Source organism: Leptopilina heterotoma, unplaced genomic scaffold, assembly GCF_015476425.1.
Source record: "Leptopilina heterotoma isolate Lh14 unplaced genomic scaffold, ASM1547642v1 Lhet_135, whole genome shotgun sequence".
Classification (NCBI taxonomy): domain Eukaryota; kingdom Metazoa; phylum Arthropoda; class Insecta; order Hymenoptera; family Figitidae; genus Leptopilina; species Leptopilina heterotoma.
The window spans coordinates 4,432-27,187 of NW_025110854.1; the positions used below are offsets into that span (position 1 = coordinate 4,432).

The 22,756-nt window shown below is 31.0% G+C and overlaps 1 protein-coding gene across 1 annotated transcript; it reads left to right on the forward strand.

Moving 5' to 3' along the window:
- Positions 1–246: 246 nt before the first annotated feature.
- Positions 247–4,193, forward strand: LOC122497661. The gene is made up of 2 exons (XM_043604907.1): positions 247–2,434; positions 3,464–4,193. Exon 1 carries the CDS (start codon positions 417–419, stop codon positions 1,722–1,724), a length of 1,308 nt encoding a protein of 435 aa, XP_043460842.1. The 5' UTR covers positions 247–416; the 3' UTR covers positions 1,725–2,434; positions 3,464–4,193.
- The last annotated feature ends 18,563 nt before the right edge of the window (positions 4,194–22,756 follow it).

Sequence of the window (22,756 nt, forward strand, 5' to 3'; positions counted from 1 at the left end):
ATAGACAGACTGAGTATTATAATAAAAACCGACATAAAGTTGACTTTAAGGTTGGTGATTTAGTACTTAGAAAATCGCATAAACTATCAAGTGGGGCACAAAAATTTGCAACAAAGTTAGCTCCTAAATTTGAAGGTCCATTTGAAATTATTAAACAATTATCTCCTTCAGTTTTTGTATTACGTACCCAAGACAGTCGTAGAAATCCAAAAATCCATGTCACAGACCTAAAGAAATACTTACCCAACTAATTTAAAATACAATTTTGACTAATTATTTGATTACTTTTAGGTTTCGACAAATTGACTTGGGTGAAATTGACCGTTAAAGTGGAAAGATACCGAGAGAAGTGTGACAAGGGGAAGTGGAGGACAAGAGTATCTGGAAGACGATCACCTTACTACCATCAAACGAATATGTCACGACGTGGGATATTACGTGGAAAAGCTGCACTCCGACACCAACCAATGGAGGAATTCCAACCTCCTAGAAATTTGTCGGAACCACCATCGATATTGGACTTCCCAATTCATGACTCTGGTAAGAGAAGACCACTGAATATGACACATCAACGTGCTGGAACTGACCTAGGGAAGGGAGATGTTAATGAAATTTCGACAATAGATGTAGTAGATCCAATTTCATTACCAAAGGCAGAGAGAGCTGAGACTATTTTGCGGCGTAAAGAAAATGAGAACTGGGCAGAGTTTGGGAGCAGACTTGCTGTCGAGGAACTGGACAGATTCGTGAAGTCATTAGACCCAAAAACTTCTGTGACCATCGAAAAATTAAAAGAACATCAATCCATCGAATTGAATGCCAGAAAACATGTTATCACCAAAGAAGATCTAGTTAGTCTAAATGATGATGATATTGACGAGGCTCGCGCAATAACTCCTCCTGGACCACCGACGAGAACCATAACTGGAAATCCTAATTTGACGATAGAAGCAGGGAATTCTAGAGACACTCTCCTAACAGTGACGAGGGAAGCCTTACCCAGAAAGACCACCGGTGTAATGTTCGATGACATTGAATCGATCCCCACCGATCCAACAGTTGACCCTCCTCCAAGAGTCTGTCAAAATTGTTGGAGGAAGGGTCACTATCGAGCGAAGTGTCCAAAGGAGGTGACTGAGGCCAGTTGCGAAAACTGTGGTCGAAAGTTCGAAACAGTGGCTACTTGTCCACGTTGTGCTGCGGGTTACCGGAGATTCCTACTTAGAGGAAAAAAGGGTAATAAGAAAAACCTTCAAATAACAAGGGGTGAAAGTAAGGTGGAAGATATAGATAATGTGCCAGAGAGGCAAAGTAGGGAAGGAAATCCACTTCTGCCTCCAATATGGACAAGGGAAGTCAATTTGGGAGTAAATGTAGGAGGATATGGTAATAATTATCGTACATGGCAGATTCCAAAAACGCCATCTCCAGCTATATCGAGAAATCCATCGACTGAGTCATTATTTGACGAAAATATGACTGCAACACCAGTAAAAATTCTTGATAATAACATCGGTTCAGGAAAACTCCCGATTTTTGATGAAGGAGATTCTAGTGAACCACCTGCCTATAGTGAAGTTGAGCCGAGGAAGGAACAACCATCTGACTTGATTACCGCTATCCGTGAGATTACGATGGTGATGGAAGGATTACCTGTAGAAACCATCAACATGGCTATTCGACAATTAATTCGGGAAAGGGAGAAAAAATTAGACAAGGATTAAGCAAAGTAAGAATATCAAAATTTTTTTTTGTACGAAATGTGACTAAAGTTAAGCAGCACTACGAAATTTTCTTTTGTTTAATTTAAGATGTAATAATTTGATTTTGTTTCTTCATATTATATTCAGATTACACGTCGACCTTTTTGTTGTATGGAAGAATGATATATTTTTTTTGTTATTAATAGTAATTTGAACTATGAATACTAGTTTCTTTTTTTTTGTTGTTATGAAGATTTTTAGTTTCTTTCTTTTTTTTTGTAATTGGATCTACAGATGGTAGTTCAATTCCTAATGGGGAAGTGTTGTGACGAAGTAGTTTCGTCAAAGTTATTTTTCTTTTAAAGTTTTATTATTTCTTTACGTATTTAAATTTATCATTTTCGCGCGTATTTTTGACTACGGTGTATGGGAGATGAAAACTCCCCTTTATACTAGCCGGCGCGCTTTGAAAATCTAGCAGACGACAAGAACACGTTTGAGTTGTTGAGAGAGTTGAAAATAAGTAGTTAAGAGAGAAAAGAGTGTTTTATCGAAATATGAAGATTTTGTAAATGGACAAGGGAAGCGAGGGTGAATAAGGATTTTGTAAGGATATTACTGTTTGGACGAGTAATAAAGAAGAGTTGTAAAAAGGAAATATAATTGTGGAGTTCTTGACTTTATTTATCTTTATTAAACTTGACGAGAAACCTTCTCTTGGAATAAATAAAGTAAGTACGTTTATTTATCATTGAAAGTCGTGTCTCAAAAGGTTAAATTATTCCCTTATTAACCTATATTTTCTAACGGAATCTCCTTTGAGAAAATTAGTGAAATTGTTATTACTTGGTCGTGTTATTGAATATCATATCTTTTTAATTTTTGTTAATTTTTATAAAAGAAAATTAACTGGCGTCTGACTACCTCGTTGGTAATGAACAGATTTTTGACGAGCAAGGGAAAAATGATTTATTAAATTTTGCATAACTTTTAATTTATTATTAAAAGAGTCGTCATACATTATATATGTATATATTAAATGAGACTAAAAATGTAGTCACAAAACAAATAAATAAAATAAAAACCACTAAAAGAAAGACGAAAGAAAACGAAGGAAGGGGATTTGGTGGTCGCCTTCTTCTTTCCTCTTTATTTTAAAAATTTCTTCTAAAATAAAATTAACAAAATACTAATAATTGACAAAATAATAATAATAAAATCGGAAATAAAATTGTATAAAAATCAAATTCATTATAAATTACAAAAACAATAAAGGTAAAAAAACAACCTTTAAACATCATATCGCACATCGATATATCGATCGATATCTAATTCGATATACTAACAAAAACATTAGTTAATACAAAAATTATAGAAAAGGAAAATTAAATTGTTATGCTAAGACTTAAATTATCATTAAATATCACAAATAATTAATCGTAATATTAGAAATTACAATAAACAATTCAACATATCGATCGATATATCGTTCGATATTCTGAACCGATATTACATACACATAATACAATATAATTAATTTTGCAATTTTAAACAATTAAACAATTAAACAATTAACATAACAAACAAAACTCATAAAATGTGAAAAGAAAATGATTAATAACCAAATTAATAGTAAAAATTCATCAAAAACCATCACAAAAACTATAATAATTCAAAAACCCTAGAAAAACGAAATTCAAAATTCCCTATATAATACAAATCCAAAATACAAAATATTAATAATAAAAATTATTCCACAGATGAATATTCCAATCTTGGGTTCCATCTCGGAAGCAATGGACTACATTTCTGTCGCATTTAAATTACTACTATTATTATTAGCAATAATAGTCATTAAAAATCTGTATGTTTGTTATAAAGTAATACCTATGCGAAGACGTCGATCAAACAACCCATCCCATATTTAATCAACCATTGAGGACAATGATCGTTTTAAGGAGGGAGGACTGTCAACAAAAAATTTCAAATCTAAGTAAATGTTATGTCCTTCGCTACAATAATATCAAAACACTATGTTAACGGAGCCTAATGTTACCATTATTCTTGACGTCAACCGTGTATCGACCGCAACTATCGATTTTTCATAGAGATCACGCGACATGTTTATGCTCTATCTCTCTCCGCCTTGCGTAGCAACGACTTGCGTCTCTAAGTGCGTGCCGTCCATACTGTGAATCGACCACAGCAGCGATCTTAGCTTAATGTGAGACACCATGCGACGAGTATGTTCTGTCTCGCTCCCTGCCTATAGCAGCGACGATTATTCTACTGTACGCGCCGTCTTTAAAAACCTCTCAACACAAGTATCAAATGAAAATTATACTCGCCATTATCCTAATATATTCAGAAATCTTTTATTATGACTCAATCACTATGTTAAAATAAACATTTCCTTTCAATAAATTATAATTCTGTAGATTGATGCTTTATTAAAGGTGATTACTAAATACTAAAGGTGAGGTATATAAAATAAACATATGCAATCAAAACAAATAAAGACAGTTTAAAAATAATTATTAAAGAATTCAACCATTATAATTCGAATAATATTGTTCAATTATAAAATAAAAATTCATTGTAAAAAAAAGGAGAAAAAGAAAATGCGTATAAATGTGTCTGTGTGTAAAATAATTGATTACAATAAATCTAGATCAATCTCTTCTTTGATACACAGGCACACAAAAAAATAAAAATGTCAAAACCCAGAGGTTACACCCCCCTATCCCCATGTCTTTGGGGTCGCTAAAACTGAATATGACCATTAAAAACTTTTTTCATCGGCTATTTTCCCGCTACCACCCCCTTACACCTGCTCCCGGGGGTTGGAATTTCAGTTTTAAAAAAAGTGGAGTAGGGTGTCTATTCTTATGTTTTTTGGGTCGCTTAAACCAAGAAAGACTACCAAAAACAAATTCTTCCCTCCCTTGACCCCCTACAACTCCCTTAACAACCCTGGGGTGAGGGGTCGAAATTTGAATTTTCACGAAAAGTCGATTACGGTGTCTAAACCTACCTACCTACCTACCTACCTACCTACGTAGTCTTTTTTAGTTTCAGCGACCCAAAAAACGTAGGTTTAGACACCGTAATCGACTTTTCGTGAAAATTCGAATTTCGACCCCCCACCTTTCGGGTATTAAGGGGATTGTAAGGGATTAAGGGAGGGAAGAATTTGTTTTTGGTAGTCTTTTTTGGTTTTAGCGACCCAAAAAACATAGGAATAGACACCCTACTCCACTTCTTTTTAAACTGAAATTCCAACCCCCGGGAGCAGGTGTAAGGGGGTGGTAGCTGGAAAATGGCAGATGAGAAAAATTTTTCATGGTCATATTCGGTTTCAGCGACCCCAAAAACATGGGGATAGGGGGGTGTGACCTCTGGGTTCTGACTTTTTTATTTTTTTGTGTTCCTGTGTAATTGAACCGCCGACGAGAAGAGGCGCCCCGCAAGAACAATATCCACCATCATATTTAGGCGGAAAAACTTGCCCACAAGAACAAAAATAGGAACTGGAAGTCCCAACACTGAAATTAACAAAAGTAAATTTTAAGTTCCACCCACATAAAATATCACATATAACAAATACATATGTGCAGCAATAAAATAATAAACTACCTTTGAGGTTCTGGCATGGTCGAAGGTTCGTCTGTCTCCTTCATGTACTCCATGATAAGGTGATTCAACTCCACAGCCTCCGAGATCGAATTCGCTCTTAATCGCTGTAATTGATCTTGCCTTATTACCCTTAATTCCGATATTGATATATAATTCGAATTTTTCTTTGGTCGGCCTCTTTTCCTTCCCCGAATTTTGTCAGCCGCAACATGTTGATATATCACATCACTCAATTGTAAATCATGAATAATTGAGACCGATAACCCCATTGCTTTTTTAAAAATTGCTGCAAACTTCCATACGAATTACCAGAAGAAGGAACACTTTCGGCCATACCTGAAAACAACAATAAAAGAAGAAAAGAATTAATAAGTAATAATTAATAAAGAACGCATAGTCACACATATATTACACTCATTCTTCATCCAGATGAAATCCTTCTTTTAAAAACAACAGACTCGAAGTTAAAATATTATTCTTCAATGAAGCCGATGACACTTTGATTAAAACTCCAGCCCGTTTGCATTCTAAGGGTTGCACAAGTTCAAAATCCCTCTCTGTCACATTCCATTTTAAACGTTCACGACAAATATTGACCATTGTCTTTACGGCTAAATCAACCTTCACTTTCCAAAATGCCACATAAAATAAACCCAATCGTTCTTCAACAAATCGCAATCTACGAGATAACCCTGCTAATTTTGTAAAGGAAGGCACACAAAATTCTGGTCTCACAATAGGACTCGGAGTCTCTAATAAATTAACTTCGGTCAAACTATTATCAAAAGCGTTTAAATCAAACTCCTGTACATAATGAGAAAACTCCGAGTTGTTAATACACTCATTCGAGGAATCAATTTCATTCAATTCAAGAACACTCCGAATTTCACTGTCCATATTTATTAGTTAAAAGAACATCACTTTTACACTAATAATTGAATACTCACCAGGATATTCAATTGTAGTTGCTGCATCAATAATTTCCCCTTCCTTTTTGGGTTCGTATATGATAGTAGAAGCTGAAGAAGAACATCTACTTTCCATCATTAAGGATTACAATAGACTAAATCAACATCACGTTCTGAAACTGCACATCTGAATGCCCCACTACTAAACGCAGACAAAAATGCATGTGATCATATAATACAGAAGACAAAGTTCAAAAAGGATCAAAAATTACTTACCTCAGAAAAACGGATAAAAGTTACACAGCACGATCTAGACGAAATTTTTTGTAAATCTCTTCGAATTTTAAAATTCATCGGGACGATGAATAATCTAAGGGGGGAGGACTGTTACATCCCTAGATATAACTTTTCAAATTAATTATAAGGTTACATATATAATTTCAATAAAAACAACACAAAAAAGATTATAAAATATGAATATATGCATATATATATCTCAAACAATTAATAAATAACATGTAACATAAATACTGTATATATATATATATATATATATATATATATATAACAAGAATGTTAAACCCTGTAAGATAAATTAGTAACTCGCGCATATGAGTTACCATCTAAGACAATTGAAATTATAATCGACCGTGATCTAGAGAGGTGCGATGAGTGGTTGGCGGTCGGTTCATTATCTACACTCATGGTAATTAATCTGCCGCCGCTCACTTACCATAAACAGCGCAAAGTTATATACGCGTAAGAAGGTTCTTGATTTAGACACCAGAGTCCTGAATTCAAAACTATAAGCGTGAATGCAGGTAAAATGACTAAGTATATGGAAGTTTAAACAAATTATTGTTAAAGCGAGTGTCATATTACCTGTCTATGTTAATAATTATTATAAATGAAATGAATACTAACTACGTGCTTTCTAAAAATCGGCTAGAATACGTGACTACGTGACTTATAGATTTTAGCTCGATTACGTGCCTTTCAAACAAATCATCCCTAATCAAGTAGATTTTAGCTACTATATAAACCCCTAGCTTTCTTAGAGCAATTGTCAAATACTCCGGTGTGTTTCTGCCCGAACGGTATCGTCGAGTCGGCTCTTCGATTGTAATATTGAGTTGTAGAATCAGTGTTAAACATCAAGAGAATATTTGTTTTCTGTAAGGAAATAACTTGCACTATTCTTAATTTATATAATTACTTTCGTCGTATAATAGTTCAATTTTACTATTCTCTTTCTAATTTAATAAAATTAGTGCAAGTTCTTTCCGATTACTAAGAAGACAAGTTTTCTTTTGGTATCAAGGTACAGTGTCAGAAAGAACACTTAGAGTTTGTGAAAAGAGCTATCGAAATAGTCGTTTTAGTGCTAAAAGTGCTAAAATACGAACTAAAAACTTATAACTACATACTACTTGTACTACGGTGACGCAAGCCTGGTTGCAGTCACATCATTGTAATCTCATTATCAACAAAACTTCAAAATTGTAAGTAACTGTAATTGTTTAAACTAAACATTATAAATAAACAATCACATAAAAGGGAATATGCATATATTTTTAACGGAAACCCGTAGTTTCTTTAAAGTCAAACGAATTCACACTTAAAAATAAATGTCAAGTCTTACCAACTTGACTAATCATCAACTTGTCTCCATTTTACTAATAAATTAGTAAACTAATCTAAACCTTAGCTCGGGTCGTAACAATTCCAAATTGTACCAGGTAGCAAATTTGTTTATTTCGTCCAATTATATTGTTGTTAAAATAGAATCATACAGCATGAATTTCATATTAGCTCTATTTTATGTATCACCCGACTCTGATTTTTTAATCTTTTTTGATAATTGTAATATAATATTGACTTCAATTAATGAAAGATTTCCTGAACTACCGATAGTTGTGGGTGGAGACTTTAATTGTAGGCTTGCCGCTCTGAATCAACTTGACCTCTCCATGTTCACAGAATTTTGCAATTTCACCTCGCAGAGATATTCAAATAACTTAATTTCAAATGCACGGGGTAAAAAACTGGTAAATATTATGGAATCGTATAATTATGTGTTATTAAATGGACGTTCGTCTAGCGACACACAGGGAAATTTTACGTTTATTGGACCACAGGGTCGTCGTGTTATTGATTTGGTGTGGTGCTCGGCAATTGGACTGTTCGCATTTTCTGACCTAAGTGTTCTTAATATACCAACCCTCTCCGACCATTACCCTGTAGTTTTATATTTTAACTTAATGTCTGCAATTAGAGAAGAGGTTCCGTCGAATATGCCGTGTAAGCTTTTGTTCGATATAAACAAGGCTGATGAATTTACTTCTGAGATGGCTTGGAGAGAGGGCGTGTGTGATCTGGATGGTGATGTGGATGATATGAATGCTATTATTACTGAAAATATTTTTTATGTTGCCAACGAATTAAATTTTTATCGTAGATTTTCGAACGTTTATAAGTTTAAACAGAAACCATGGGGTGACGCGAAATGCAGAGCGGCAAGGAAAAAAGTAAGGGCGGGTCTAAAGCTTGCAAGAAGTAGTGATTTTTCTGTGGATTCAAGAAATGTACTGGTGAGGAAGAAACGCGCTTTGAAGAACCTTATTAATACAAAAAGAAAAAATTATCGTAGGACTTTAATTAATAAATTATCACACTGCAATCAATCAGGACAATTTTGGTCCATTATCAATACCTTCAGAGCGCGTCCTTCTCAACCATCTTGTATTAACCTACCTACCTGGTGGAGATATCTCCAGTCTTGTTTTCCTGTGAAAATTTTCCTTCATCTGCCCTGCGGAAAGTACTTTTTTAAACATCTCTCACCCTGTTTTGGATGGTTGCATTACGTATGAAGAGTTATTGGTGAGTTTGGCGCATTGTAAAAATGGAGGGGCTCCGGGAATCGACGGAATTGGCTATTCTTTTTATAAAAATCTTCCACAGAATTGGTCTCTTTATTTACTTTATCTATTTAATAACATTTTATCTACAGAAAAAGTGATGGAAGCTTGTGGTAGATTATCGACCGTCATGTTACATAAAAAGGGGCCAATGGATGATCCAGAAAATTTGAGGTCAATTACCTTAGTAAATAATACAGCACAAATCTTTACTCAGGTTATCTGTGATCGGCTGGTTGCTTGGTCAACTGAATTAAATTTAATACCAGAAGCACAATCAGGCTTTAGAAAAGGCAGAAGCTGACTGGATAATATTTTTACTCTAAACGCTGCAATACAAATTAATCTCAGCAAGCCGAATGCCGCAGTTTATGCCATTTTCGTCGATTTTAAAGGGGCCTTCCCATCTATATCGCACGATTTACTTTGGCGTAAATTACATAATCTGTGTTTAAGTACTAAAATAATCAACATTATCAAAAGCTTCTATTTATTTGCCCATACTTGTGTTAAAACTAATGAAGGAAATACGGATTTTGTAAAAGTCTCATTGGGCGTCTTGCAGGGAGAGGTTCTGAGTCCCTTCCTGTTTTTGTTATTTATCTCTGACTTAGAGAGGTTTTTTATAAACGGGGGATGTAGAGGAGTAGCAAGTTACAGTAAATGTAAAATTGTTGCGTTGGGTTACGCCGACGACTACGTTTTTCTCTCCGATTCTCCTCTGGAGGTGGGCAGGAAACTAAACTGTTTAAATAAATATTGTAATTTAAATAAGATGATCGTTAACACAAAGAAGACTAATATAGTGATCTTTGCCAAGTCAGCGAATGCTAAGGCGAAACGATTTAAATCCTTTGCTTTTGGTTCAGAAAGAATAGAAGTAGTTAAGAAATATATCTATTTAGGATTTATTTTCGTTGACTCTGGGTTGTTCTTCCTGGCCTCATCTAGGGCGGTCAGTGCTGCAAATAACGCGATTGGCGGTGTGCTTGAGATTGTCCACACATCAGGGGCAGACTCTTGGGGTACCTATGTAGAATTATTTCGAAGCCTATCTTTAAGGGTGAATCTCTCAAAAAGGACAAATGACACGTTCAAGACATTTTTCTAAAAAATATTTAAAATTAATAAAAATAATGGCCGCCATATGATAGTATTTAACACGATTTTATCAGGTCATATGAGAAAAAAAATAAAAATTTTATATTATCTGAAATATCCATATTCATATGGTGCAAAAACTCCATTCCGTTACCGTGCATGAAGCTAATACTAGTGTGATTGAAGATCAGTGCGAATTAGGATGAAAGAAAAGAAAATATTCAGTATAAATGAGATTTTTAGTTGAGTAGTCGGCATCGACAGAAAGAAAACTCCATTCCGTTACCGCAGTAAATTCTAAATTTTTATAAGTAAATGATAAATATTATTATTAATTTATAGAATATTCTTTTATTTAAATAAAATATAGCAAATACTATTGATTGCTTGTTAATAAAATTTTATCTTTTTACATTAGAGTCAATATATTTCGGAGCTATCGAAATTAACAAAACTCCATTCCGTTACCGCCAGTGGCTTTTCTTTTTTTTATAAGTAAATGAAAATTTTTATTAATAATTCTTTGAATAATTTTTTATTTTTATAAAACTTAACGACATTTAACGTTTTAATTCAAAGTTTAGAAAATTTTTTAATATATAAGTAATAAATTTAAGCGTCGTCCAAGGGAGCAAAAACTCAATTCCGTAACCGACAGTACTTTTTTCATTTTTTGCTAAATAAATGATAAATAAATTTAAAACTCATTTCTCGGGGGTTTTTGGAGCCGCTGATTACGAAGTTAATGTTAGTTCTTTAAAATTCAAAATGGCGGATCCAAAATGGCGGACGAAATATTTTCGAATTTAGTGAAATGGCTTAAATTTCGTTACTCGGGGGTTTTTTGGGTCGCTGATTACGAATTTAATGTTAGTCTTTTAAAATTCAAAATGGCGGACAAAATATTTTAGAATTTAGTGAAATGGCTTAAATTTCGTTACTCGGGGGTTTTTGGAGTCGCTGATTACGAATTTAATGTTAGTTTTTTAAAATTCAAAATGGCGGACGAAATATTGAAAAATTAATTGGATTAGCTTGAAAATAAACTCTAAATAAAATTCAATATCTTCACCCTCGAAAACCTCCAAGTATCAAATTTAAAGCTAATCCAATTTAATTTTCAAATATTTTATCCGCTATATTGTATCCGTTATTTTGAATTTTAAAAAAATAACATCAGATTTGTAATCAGCGACCTCAAAATCCCCTAGACAACAAATTTGAGAAGAATCCAATCAATTTTTACAAATTTGACCGCCATATTGGATCCGCCATTTTGAATTTTTGAATTATGACCTTAGATTCGTAATCAGCGACCTCGAAAACCCTAAAGTAACCATTTTCAAGCCAATTCACTCATTGTATTTTCGACAAAAAATTAAACAATTATTTTACAATAAACAATTATTTTTTAAACAATAATGTTTATAAAGATCGTAACCACATATTTTAGAGACTTACTATAGTCCTCCTCTTCTCATAGGAATAGTCATTTTAATGTTTTTGAAACTTTTTTTTTTAATTACAATTTAGAATTTGTTCTTTTTGAGAGATTCACCCTTAAGTATTCTATGGTATGGGATTCAAGTATGGGGAATTTTCTTCCTGGAAGAGATTGAAAAAGTTCAGTTGTGCTTTTATAAAAAACTTCTCTCACTTCCCATCAACACTCCGAATTATGCGGTTAGGGTTGAGTCGGGGATCATGTGTCTTTCTTTCAGAGTTTTCTCGGATATATTGAACTGGATTTTTAAAATCTCATGCATGAACGTCTCAAGGTTTTCTAGACAATGTTTTGAAAGGCTCAGGGAGATGGCGATCGGCCTTCCGTCTCACCGTTCTAACTGGCTTAACCAGGTTATTACGTCATTTGATTTAAGGGATTCGGGAAGTTGTTAGGAAGATTTATCTCTTGATAATATCGCCAAGACTAAAGCCGGACTTAGGGATTACTTAGGGATTATGGTCGGCGTCTTAAAGAGTTGGATAGAAGGCAGTGTTCAAGATCTAGTAGCTTACTTCTTTATCCGAGTCTCTCAAGAGATCCGGGACCCCCTGAGTGTTTAAAGTTCAGGCTTCCCCTGATAACGAGGAGTATATTTTCTCAGACTAGACTGCTAAATGGGTATGTTTGCAGGATATATTTTGGCAAAATTATTTACAGCTTCGGTTCAGAGAATGACTGCCCTAGTTGCGGTCTGGAAAGGGAAAGTTTATTTCACATATTAATAAATTGCCCAGCATGCGCTCACTTGTGCAAGGAGACCTTTCCAGAGGTTTTTACATATTCGGATGTGATGGATGGATGGCTAGTGATTTTATCTAAATCAAACCCTGTCATAATTAAAAAGTTTGTTAAATTTTTGAAATCTGTACTGACAGAAAGACACGCCTTAAGAGAACGTTTGTAATTTAATTGAGCTCCCGCGGGCAATAACTCGATCTGCGCTTGAACTGAAAAATCCAAGCCAGTCAAGCCGTCAAAAAATGAAAAAAAATTAAAGTCGGAATTTTTAATTTTAAAACATACTACCGCATTAAGCATAAAAATACGCAACTTTTTTGTCTTTGAAATTTTTTTGTAGGACTTTTATTTTTAATAATAATGGACAGAAACTGAATTATTTTTATTCTTCAATTTCATTGAATTTCAAAACATAAATCGACTTTTCTCAAACAAATCTTCATGAAATTAATTAAAAGTTGATATACTTACGTATTAGGGTCTACTGAAGACGATAAAATGATTAAAACATTTTAAAAAATTAATTGTAAAATTATTTGTTAATGTAAATAAAGACCTGGCGGTAAATACGTTTTCTCAACTTTGAAGAGAAAAAGTATGCGGTGAACTTTCGAGTTGACAAAACTTCCAGTGAGACATAATGTTTAAAAAAATATGCGTCGCGCGGCGTTTTGACATTTTATGACGCGAAAGCTTTACGATAGGAGGAAATTATTGGAAACTATTGATATTTTCTGTTGATTTATTTAAAAAATAATTTTATTATTAATATATCTGACTTTTTAAAATATATACATAACTTCAATTTGTCCTTTGTTCTTAAAAATCTGTTAATACTGTTTGGTTTTCCAAACCAGATTAAAACATTAAATAATAAATAAAAGTGTTACACAGACAAAACATACTCGATTCAAGTAAAAAAATAATTTTAATTGATTTTGTTTAATTTAAATTAGTTTGTAAGCTTAATCCTAATAATATATAGAAAATATCTACTGCTTTGATTCAAAAATAATATTTGTTTGAATAATTATGTTTAATTCAAATATATTTTCTGTTTTGGTTTAAACAAAAAATACCTATGTTTAAAAATTTTATGTTTGATTTAAACTTAAAAGTTGATTATAAATAATTTAAAATCAACCATAAATTAAATATATTATTTTTATAAATGAACCAAAAAATATGTTTGAATTAAACTTACATTTATTTGACTGTAAAGCAAAAATATTTTAAGTTTGATTTAAAAGAAATTTGATTGAATTAAATAAATTGTTTTCTCAGTGTATTCTTAATCTGATTGTTTTACTTTTTTGGTCGTTTTCTTGAAGCACCTTGCACACACTCTACTTCTGACATTATTTAAATTTTTTTTATTAATTTACAATTATACTTATATACTTTATTTTAAAACTTTATTTACATTTTAATCGCACTCAATTTTTTTTATTAATCACTTTAAATACCAATTTTAATTGCGTCAAATAATATTAAAGAAATGAACTCAAAATCTCGATTCAAAGAAAATGTGAATAACTTCAGAAACTTTATGAGAAATATATTTTATATATAATAAAAGAACCTCAATTCCCAAAAGACAATAAAGTCAATATACACAACTTTGTTGCGGGAGGACTCAAATCAAACTCAAACGTTAATCGGCTCAAGTCTTGGATCACACCCTGAATTTCATTAAATTATTAATAGTGGGGATACTATTACACATAGCTCATTGAACTTCTTGTTGCGAGGCAAGCTTTTTGCAAGCTTGCAAATTCCTTAAATGGCTTGGCATGAGTTCAATGATTTCTCACCACAGTAGTTTTACTTGTATGTGTCTTTTATTTAAAATATTTGACATCAATACATCTGAGCTTTTCGATGAAAAACAAGCTCTTTGGAAACTGTAATGAAATTCATTTTGAAATATGGGTGTTGTCCGTGACTTTCGCAATAATTTTATAAAATTGACATATCTAAATAATAATGAAACCAAGGAAGTTTAATGAGAGTTACTAATTTAATAGAATTGAAATTAATAATCTTGTAACGATGATAGGTTGTTTTGTCTGCCCTTTTAGTGTTTGTTGTATATGTGTACTTAACCTAATTACAAGATTCCCAATTTTAATGAGACTATATAATATAAATAATTTTTAATTAATAAAAAAATTAAAAATAGTTACGAAGTCATACGTAACAATATGCCTACTTATGGCTTGAAACAAGCGTAATAAATAAATAAATATAATTAATAGAAAGTACCATAATACAGAAAAAATAAGAAAGGAAATGAAGAAATTGTATTCTTACGTTGCTGATTCCTCGTTATCATTTTTGCGTACAGTCAAACCGCAGGAAGAGGAAATCACCAGAGGTACAATATTGTGTTTCTTCCTCAGGATATATTTTAAATCACTAAAATAATGTAAACCATTTATTAATCGTATATATATAAAAAATTTTAATACATTGAAAATCTTTTTTACTTACTCCTCGAAGTCCATTGCCATCATTTTATTTTCGTCTTGAGTTGCCGAAATATTATAATTGTGGCTGGCCATTTCTTCACTAATGACCTTCCACATTTGTTTAACCCATTAAGTCTCATGAAGAAATCAGCCATTGTATTAAAAAACTAACAATTGGATTCATGAGCCAATGGAAAAAAAATATACCTGTTTTTTTTGTTTTTAATTTCCAATTGTTTAACCAAATTAATAAAATTTTAAAATTTTTTAAAAACTCTTAACGCCAATCAATTCTGCGTGAAAAAATAAGAATGTTTTGTATAGGTCATTTTTTTCTACAAGGCGTATTTTGTTTATAAAATTGTTATAAACAAATTAAGCTGGGTAAAGAGGGTTTCATCCCAAGAATAATCAAATGGATTTTGAGTGAAACTAACAATTGGATTCATAGGCAAATGGAGAAAAAAGATATACCTGTCTTTTTGTTTTTAATTTCCAATTGTTTAATAACAATTGTTTAAACAAATTAATAAAAATTTAAAAATATTTAAAAATTGTTAAAGCCAATCTATTCTACGTGGAAAAATAAGAATGTTTTGTATAGGTCATTTTTTTCTACAAGTCGTATTTTGTTTAAAAAATTGTTATAAACAAATTATGCTGTGTAAAGGGTGTTTCATTCCAAGCATTAACAAATGGATTTTAAGTAAAACTAACAATTGGATTCATAAGCAAATAGGAAAAAAAGATATACCTGTCTTTTGCTTTTAATTTCCAATTGTTTAACAACAATTGTATAAACAAATTAATAAAAATTTAAAAATATTTAAAAATTGTTAACGCCAATCTATTCTACGTGGAAAAATAAGAATGTTTTGTATAGGTCATTTTTTTCTACAAGTCGTATTTTGTTTAAAAAATTGTTATAAACAAATTATGCTGTGTAAAGGGTGTTTCATTCCAAGCATTAACAAATGGATTTTAAGTAAAACTAACAATTGGATTCATAAGAAAATAGGAAAAAAAGATATACCTGTCTTTTGCTTTTAATTTCCAATTGTTTAACAACAATTGTATAAACAAATTAATAAAAATTTAAAAATATTTAAAAATTGTTAACGCCAATCTATTCTACGTGGAAAAATAAGAATGTTTTGTATAGGTCATTTTTTTCTAAAAGTCGTATTTTGTTTATAAATTTGTTATAAACAAATTATGCTGGATAAAGAGTGTTTCATTGCAAGAATAAACAAATGGATTTTAAGCAAAACTAACATTTGGATTCATAGGCAAATGGAAAAAAAGATATACCTGTCTTTTTGTTTTTAATTTCTAATTGTTTAACAACAATTGTTTAAACAAATCCATAAAAATTTTAAATGTTTGATAACTGTTGCTTGGGATGAAACACTCTTTATCGAACATTTTTTGTTTATATCAATTTTATAAACAAAATATGGCTTGGAGTAAAAAATGACCCATACAAATGATTCTTATTTCTCCACGTAAAGTCGATTAGCGTTAACAATTTTCAAATATTATTAAATTTTTATTAATTTGTTTAAACAATTGTTTATTTATTTATTTGAACATAAACGGGTTTCAGACGAATCCTTTCGTACAAAAGTACTTAATTGTAAATTATATAACAAAAGACCTTAACGACTATATAAAGGTACACAGTGAAAAAAGAAGTATTGAGTGGAGCGTTTAGGAATTGAGTGAAGCTCTGAGCCAATACGGATTTGAGTAAAAACCGTATTGGGACGTCTGACTCAATCTTTTTTTCATCCGCCGAATACGGTCTTATTTTAGCATTAAAATTAAAATCACAAGACCAGAGTACAGATTATAAATTGAAAGTACAATTGTCCTGGAATGTAAAAATGCCGATTTCGATAAGAAGCAGTGAATATTTGTTAAAAATTGGTAAAAGCAAAGTTTGATAAGCGCGACTGAATTAACCATGTGAATAAATGAAGTGGTAAGTTTAAATGGACGAAATGGACTGAAAGAAATCTACTGTTACCGACAGAAAGTTCCTAGAGAATTGTTGTAAATTCAACAAAACAATGAAATTTCATTGTTTAACAATTCTCTAGGAACTTTCTGTCGGTAACAGTAGATTTCTTTTCGTCCATTTAAACTTACCAATTCATTTATTCACATGGTAAATTCAGTCGCGCTTATCAAACTTTGCTTTTACCAATTTTTAACAAATATTCACTGCTTCTTATCGAAATCGGCATTTTTACATTCCAGGACAATTGTGCTTTCAATTTATAATGTGTACTCTGGTCATGTGATTTTAATTTTAATGCTAAAATAAGACAGTATTCGGCGGATGAAAAAAAGATTGAGTCAAACGTCCCAATACGGTTTTTACTCGAATCCGTATTGGCTCAGAACTTCACTCAATTCCTAAACGCTCCACTCAATACTTCTTTTTTTACTGGGTAAGTTATGAGAACGCTAGGCGGAACTATAATGTTAATGGTAGTAGTATAACAATTTTTGCAATGCAGTTATAAATCTATTCAATGAAGTGTCGAAGAATTCAACTGTTGAAAATGTTGAAGAATTCAATTGTTGTTAAACAATTGGAAATTAAAGACAAAAAAGCAGGTATATCTTTTTTTCCGTTTGCCTATGAATCCAATTGTTAGTTTTATTTAAAATCCATTCGTTTATGCTTAAGATGAAACACCCTTTACACAGCTTAATTGGTTTATAACAATTTTATAAACAAAATACGACTTGGAGAAAAAAATGACCTTTACAAAACATTCTTATTTTTCCACGTAAAATCGATTGGCGTTAACAGTTTTTAAAAAATCTTAACTTATTATTTATTTGTTTAAACAATTATTGTTAAACAATTGAAAATTAGAAACACAAAAACACGTATATCTTTTGGCTCAGTTTTCTTATGAATCCAATTGTTAGTTTTACTCAACATCCATTTGTTTATTCTTGGGTTGAAACCCTCTATACCCAGCTTAATTTGTTTATAACAATTTTATAAACAAAATACGACTTGTAGAAAAAATGACCTATACAAAACATTCTTATTTTTCCACGTAGAATCGATTGGCGTTAACAGATTTTAAAAAATCTTAAATTATTATTTATTTGTTTGAACAATTGTTGTTAAACAATTGGAAATTTGAAACAAAAAACAGGTATATCTTTTTTCTCCATTTTTCTATGAATTCAATTGTTAGTTTTACTCAAAATCCATTTGTTTATTCTTTGGATGAAACCCTCTTTACCCAGCTTAATTTGTTTATAACAACTTTATAAACAAAATACGACTTGTAGAAAAAAATGACTCATACAAAACATTCTTATTTTTTTACGCAGAATTGATTGGCGTTAACAGTTTTTAAAAAATTTTAAAATTTTATTAATTTGTTTAAACAATTGGAAATTAAAATCAAAAAAACAGGTATATCTTTTTTTTCCATTTGCCTATGAATTAGGGTGTCCCAAAAAAATAAAAAGTTTTTTTTTATTGGGTCTCATCCTCTAAAATCCTTTTAAATTGTGTAAAAATAAGAACACAATATTTGGAAATAAAAAATTTTAATATTAACCCGTGGTTCAGACCCTTTGAACCATAAAAACTGTAACAATTTAGTGTTTTATCATTTTTAACATAAATATAAATGTCAAAATATAATGAATAGGGTGTCATTGTAAACATAATTAAATTACCTTTCGATCCATATGTCAGAGTATAAGATTCAATGAAAATTAAGAGTGTTACAGTCGATTCAAGATCAAATTTTATGGAAATTTTGATGATTTTTAGACACTTAAGTAACTTGTACTTTTTTCACATAAAACAGTAAAAAATATTTAGATTTTAAATTTTTTTATTGAGAGTCTGTAACATTACAGAAAATTTTAGCCCTTATGGACCTCGATTTGATTTAAAATGACAATTATACACTAGATTTAGTGAACGAAACTATTTTCTTCATTTTTATCATTCCTTCAACATTTGCAGCAAAAATTGAAACAATAAATTTAGATATAACCACTAAAGTTACTAAAATCAGTGATTGTTATGTTTGAATTCGATTGTTTATGATTTAATTATTATTAATTTAAAAGATTTTATAATTTAATCGAATTCGGACTTAACTGTATTAAAAAGAATTTTTAATAGTCTTAAATCAATAAAACGCTCAGTATTTTATAGTAAGAAAAATGGATGTTAAATTTATTTCAAAATAAATACTGTTATTAAAAATTTAGGATCCCCCTTTTAAGTACGTTATTAGTTCAACGTCTCCGATTAGATGGTATTTTTAGCTGAAAAATAAAAGGAAAAGGTGGCAATAGCAAGGTAGAATTTTAATAAAGACACTAAGTAATATGTGCAATATGATGTTACAAGAGTCTGTTTATTCAGTACGTTTAAAAAGATTAATATTAATTTATTAGAATTGATGTTGTCATATCATTATTACAATGTGTACCCTTTTTAACTTATATTAATTAGGTCTTAAAAATTACACTTTGTAAAATTACATTTAATAAAAATAAAATCCAATACTTAGAATTGTGACAATAGAAAAAATTATAACTTATGAATATACCTCTGTTTTAAACAGAAAATGATATTTAAAGAAATTAACTAATAAGTGTATGTGTGTGTAAATGTGTGGAAGTAATTACAGAATAATTGTTTAATTAACTCACCAATTATAACTTATTAGAATTTATATCTCTTTTTTTTTAGACAGAAAAGTCTCTTATTTCTGTGTCTTCCAGTTACACCTGTAGTAATATTCACGTATTCACTTTTACTTCTCTTTTTTTTAGTTTTTCTCTTATATTCCTTTTCTTTTTAATGGTCTTTAAATAAATTCCCTTTTTTTTAATAATAAAAAATTAAAAGATCAAAATTGATTTTAATATTTAAAATTTTAGGGTCACCAAATTTTAAATTTGTAATCAATTCTGAAATCCTGTGTTATACGTAGAATGAAAGAAATAAATCTTCAAACCACAAAAAAAACGAGGTTCAATATTTTTATCACTTTTTTCTTATTTTGAAATTCTCTTTTCTTTGTTAATAATATTTATTATTAATTTATTCTTTTTTTACTAACTGTTTTCTCAAATATTCTTCACTTTTAATTCAATTTATCTCGAATAACTTTTTTAATATTTCTTTTTATCTTTATATTTTCAAATAAATCACTTTGTTTTAATTATAATCTTATACGATCAACTTTAAATAATTATTATTTCACTCAATATTATATATTTTCACAATAGTAATCAATTAAATTCAATTAATTCAAATTATATAAAATCAACCCTTAAACTTGGGGAAATGAAATACAAAAACCTCCACCTTTTTGCGTGAATAAATCACAAAATATAAAAAAATGGTAACGTCCGCTCTGCGGGAAATACTAATTAAGACTCCTCGATTAATTATCGTGGACAATCGGTCACACCCTGGAAAATCGACTAAAATCGGTAAAGTGGGAGAATCCGTTGCACACTGCCCACCAAACCTTGCTGTTGTCAAACAAACTTTTAGCAAACTTGCAAATTCCTCAAGAATGGCGTTATATAGTTTGATACTTTGTATCCTGTTTCGCCAATATGCATTCAATTTAGGTATTCTCCACAATATTATTTAAAAAAAGAAACTCCTTTTTTAGAGAAATATCTTTTTAATTTAAGGGAGTCGATAAATTACCAAGGGTTGTAGACGATTTCCATACTTGATAACATTTATTTTGTATTTCCCAATCACCCAATATTTAGGTGAAAACCATTAAAAAAATGTTTAATTTCGAATTTTCTCAAATTCAGGTATAATAAATAAAATATTGGATAAATACAAGTAAATAATTGATGAGAGAATCATATAAAGAATTCCTTTTACCCCTTTTTTATGTGTATGTGTTAGTTAATTTAAATTAACAAGCTTACCCAATTATTATATTCTATATAATTTTGATAAAATTAAAATGTATTAATAAAAAACACTGTTACGAAGCGGCAAAACCGCCACCGGTGTCGAGTCATCCTGACGGGGTGATGTGGTCGAATCTGCAGCTTGTGTTTCTAGAACACAGTTTTGACCAGACATCTATAAAAAATTTTTTAATAACAAAAGGTTAATACAAAACAAAAAATATATAATAATATATAATAATAACAAAAACAATTTTTATTTAAAATGCTTGAAAAAAGAATTAAAATTTGCATGACAGTTTTTATTATTTTAGAAAATAATAAAACTCTGCAAAGGATTTTTATATAAAAAAAAAATTGTTTAAAAATTTTTTTTTCATTTTGTCAACATGTAACAAATATTGCGGAGTTTTTAATTTAATTAATTGAATTTTTTTTGCTGAAAAACTTTATTTTTGAAATTTTACTTTTAATTTTTTTTCCAAAAAGTTGTAAAACTAATTATGGTCTTTCAAAATTGTAATGTATAAAAATCAAAAGAGGAAATATGGCAACACCGCCTCATAATTATTTTCAAAATTTCTTCGGCATCGGAGACTTGCTGCAATGTGGCAAGGCCTTGATGCCGAACACCCGACACCCTGATAAGCATAGCTTTGTCAGCATCGCATGCTCTCGACTCTAAGCATAAAGGGACTATAAACGAAAAATGTTAATTCTAATTAAAATTTTATTCTCCTAAACACGAGAAAATATACCAACCTAAAATAGAAATATTGCGGCAATGTTACGAAGCCAACGGCGAGAACCAACATTGCAACAATTTCATAAAAAAAAAAATATATATGTATAAAATAGAGAGGAGAAAAGCTAAACGAAAACTGAAAACAAAGCGTTCATTGTATTTTAGTGCACGTGCGTTTGGACAGCAACACACACACGAGCACTCGGCTGCAGTGTAGGAGTGCCGGCACTCTCACAGGTCTCCCTCCGCTATGAGACTCACACTACTAAACGAAGTCCGGTGCTAATGCACCAACACATGCATATCTATGCTAGCCTCTACTCAATGCTTCCTTACCCAAAGAAACCTCCCCTTCCCCTCCGCGCCCACAAGATTGGCTTGCAGAGTCACAACAAACGCACGTGCGTTTGACAGGGATAAGACGGGATACTTAATGCAACAACCGTGCTTAGTTTAAACAAATTTGAATATTAATGGATATTAGTCCAAATATATTCAAATAAATAAGAAATATTAATTTCTTTTTCAAAACATTAACCACCATAACAAGGTGAGTTATAATTATGTCTTCTATGACAACACGATGATAAATTATTAATAATAAAAATTATTAAAATATTCATCGAATATTATTATTCCCAAAAGGGATCAAATTTATTTTGTTTCCGTTCTCACGGAGCTGCCGTGAGAATTAAAAAGATCAGCAGAAATGCAACGTCCAATGGGCCGCGAATCTTCCCCTACTCCCGATTTTTTTTACACCTCTTATCATTAGAATTATCCCACCTTGGTTCGAAGCAAGGACTATAGGCTAGTCAAAATCCCAAAACTAACGCAGTACAACTTCTCGTTTCTCTCAAGCAACATATCTCCTGGCTCTGGCTTGGCAAGTGTTGCGAGGAACAAGAACGCCGCGACTTAGCCCGTCTGCGAGTCGGACCCCCGTGTAAAACTTGTTAAGTACAACGCGAAAGGCGGACGATAAATAAAATTTAAATTCTTCTAACCGACGGAGTCCTGTGAGGATTGTGCTAGGAGAAAATCAGATTTAGCTAATAACATTAATTAAATCGGATTTCG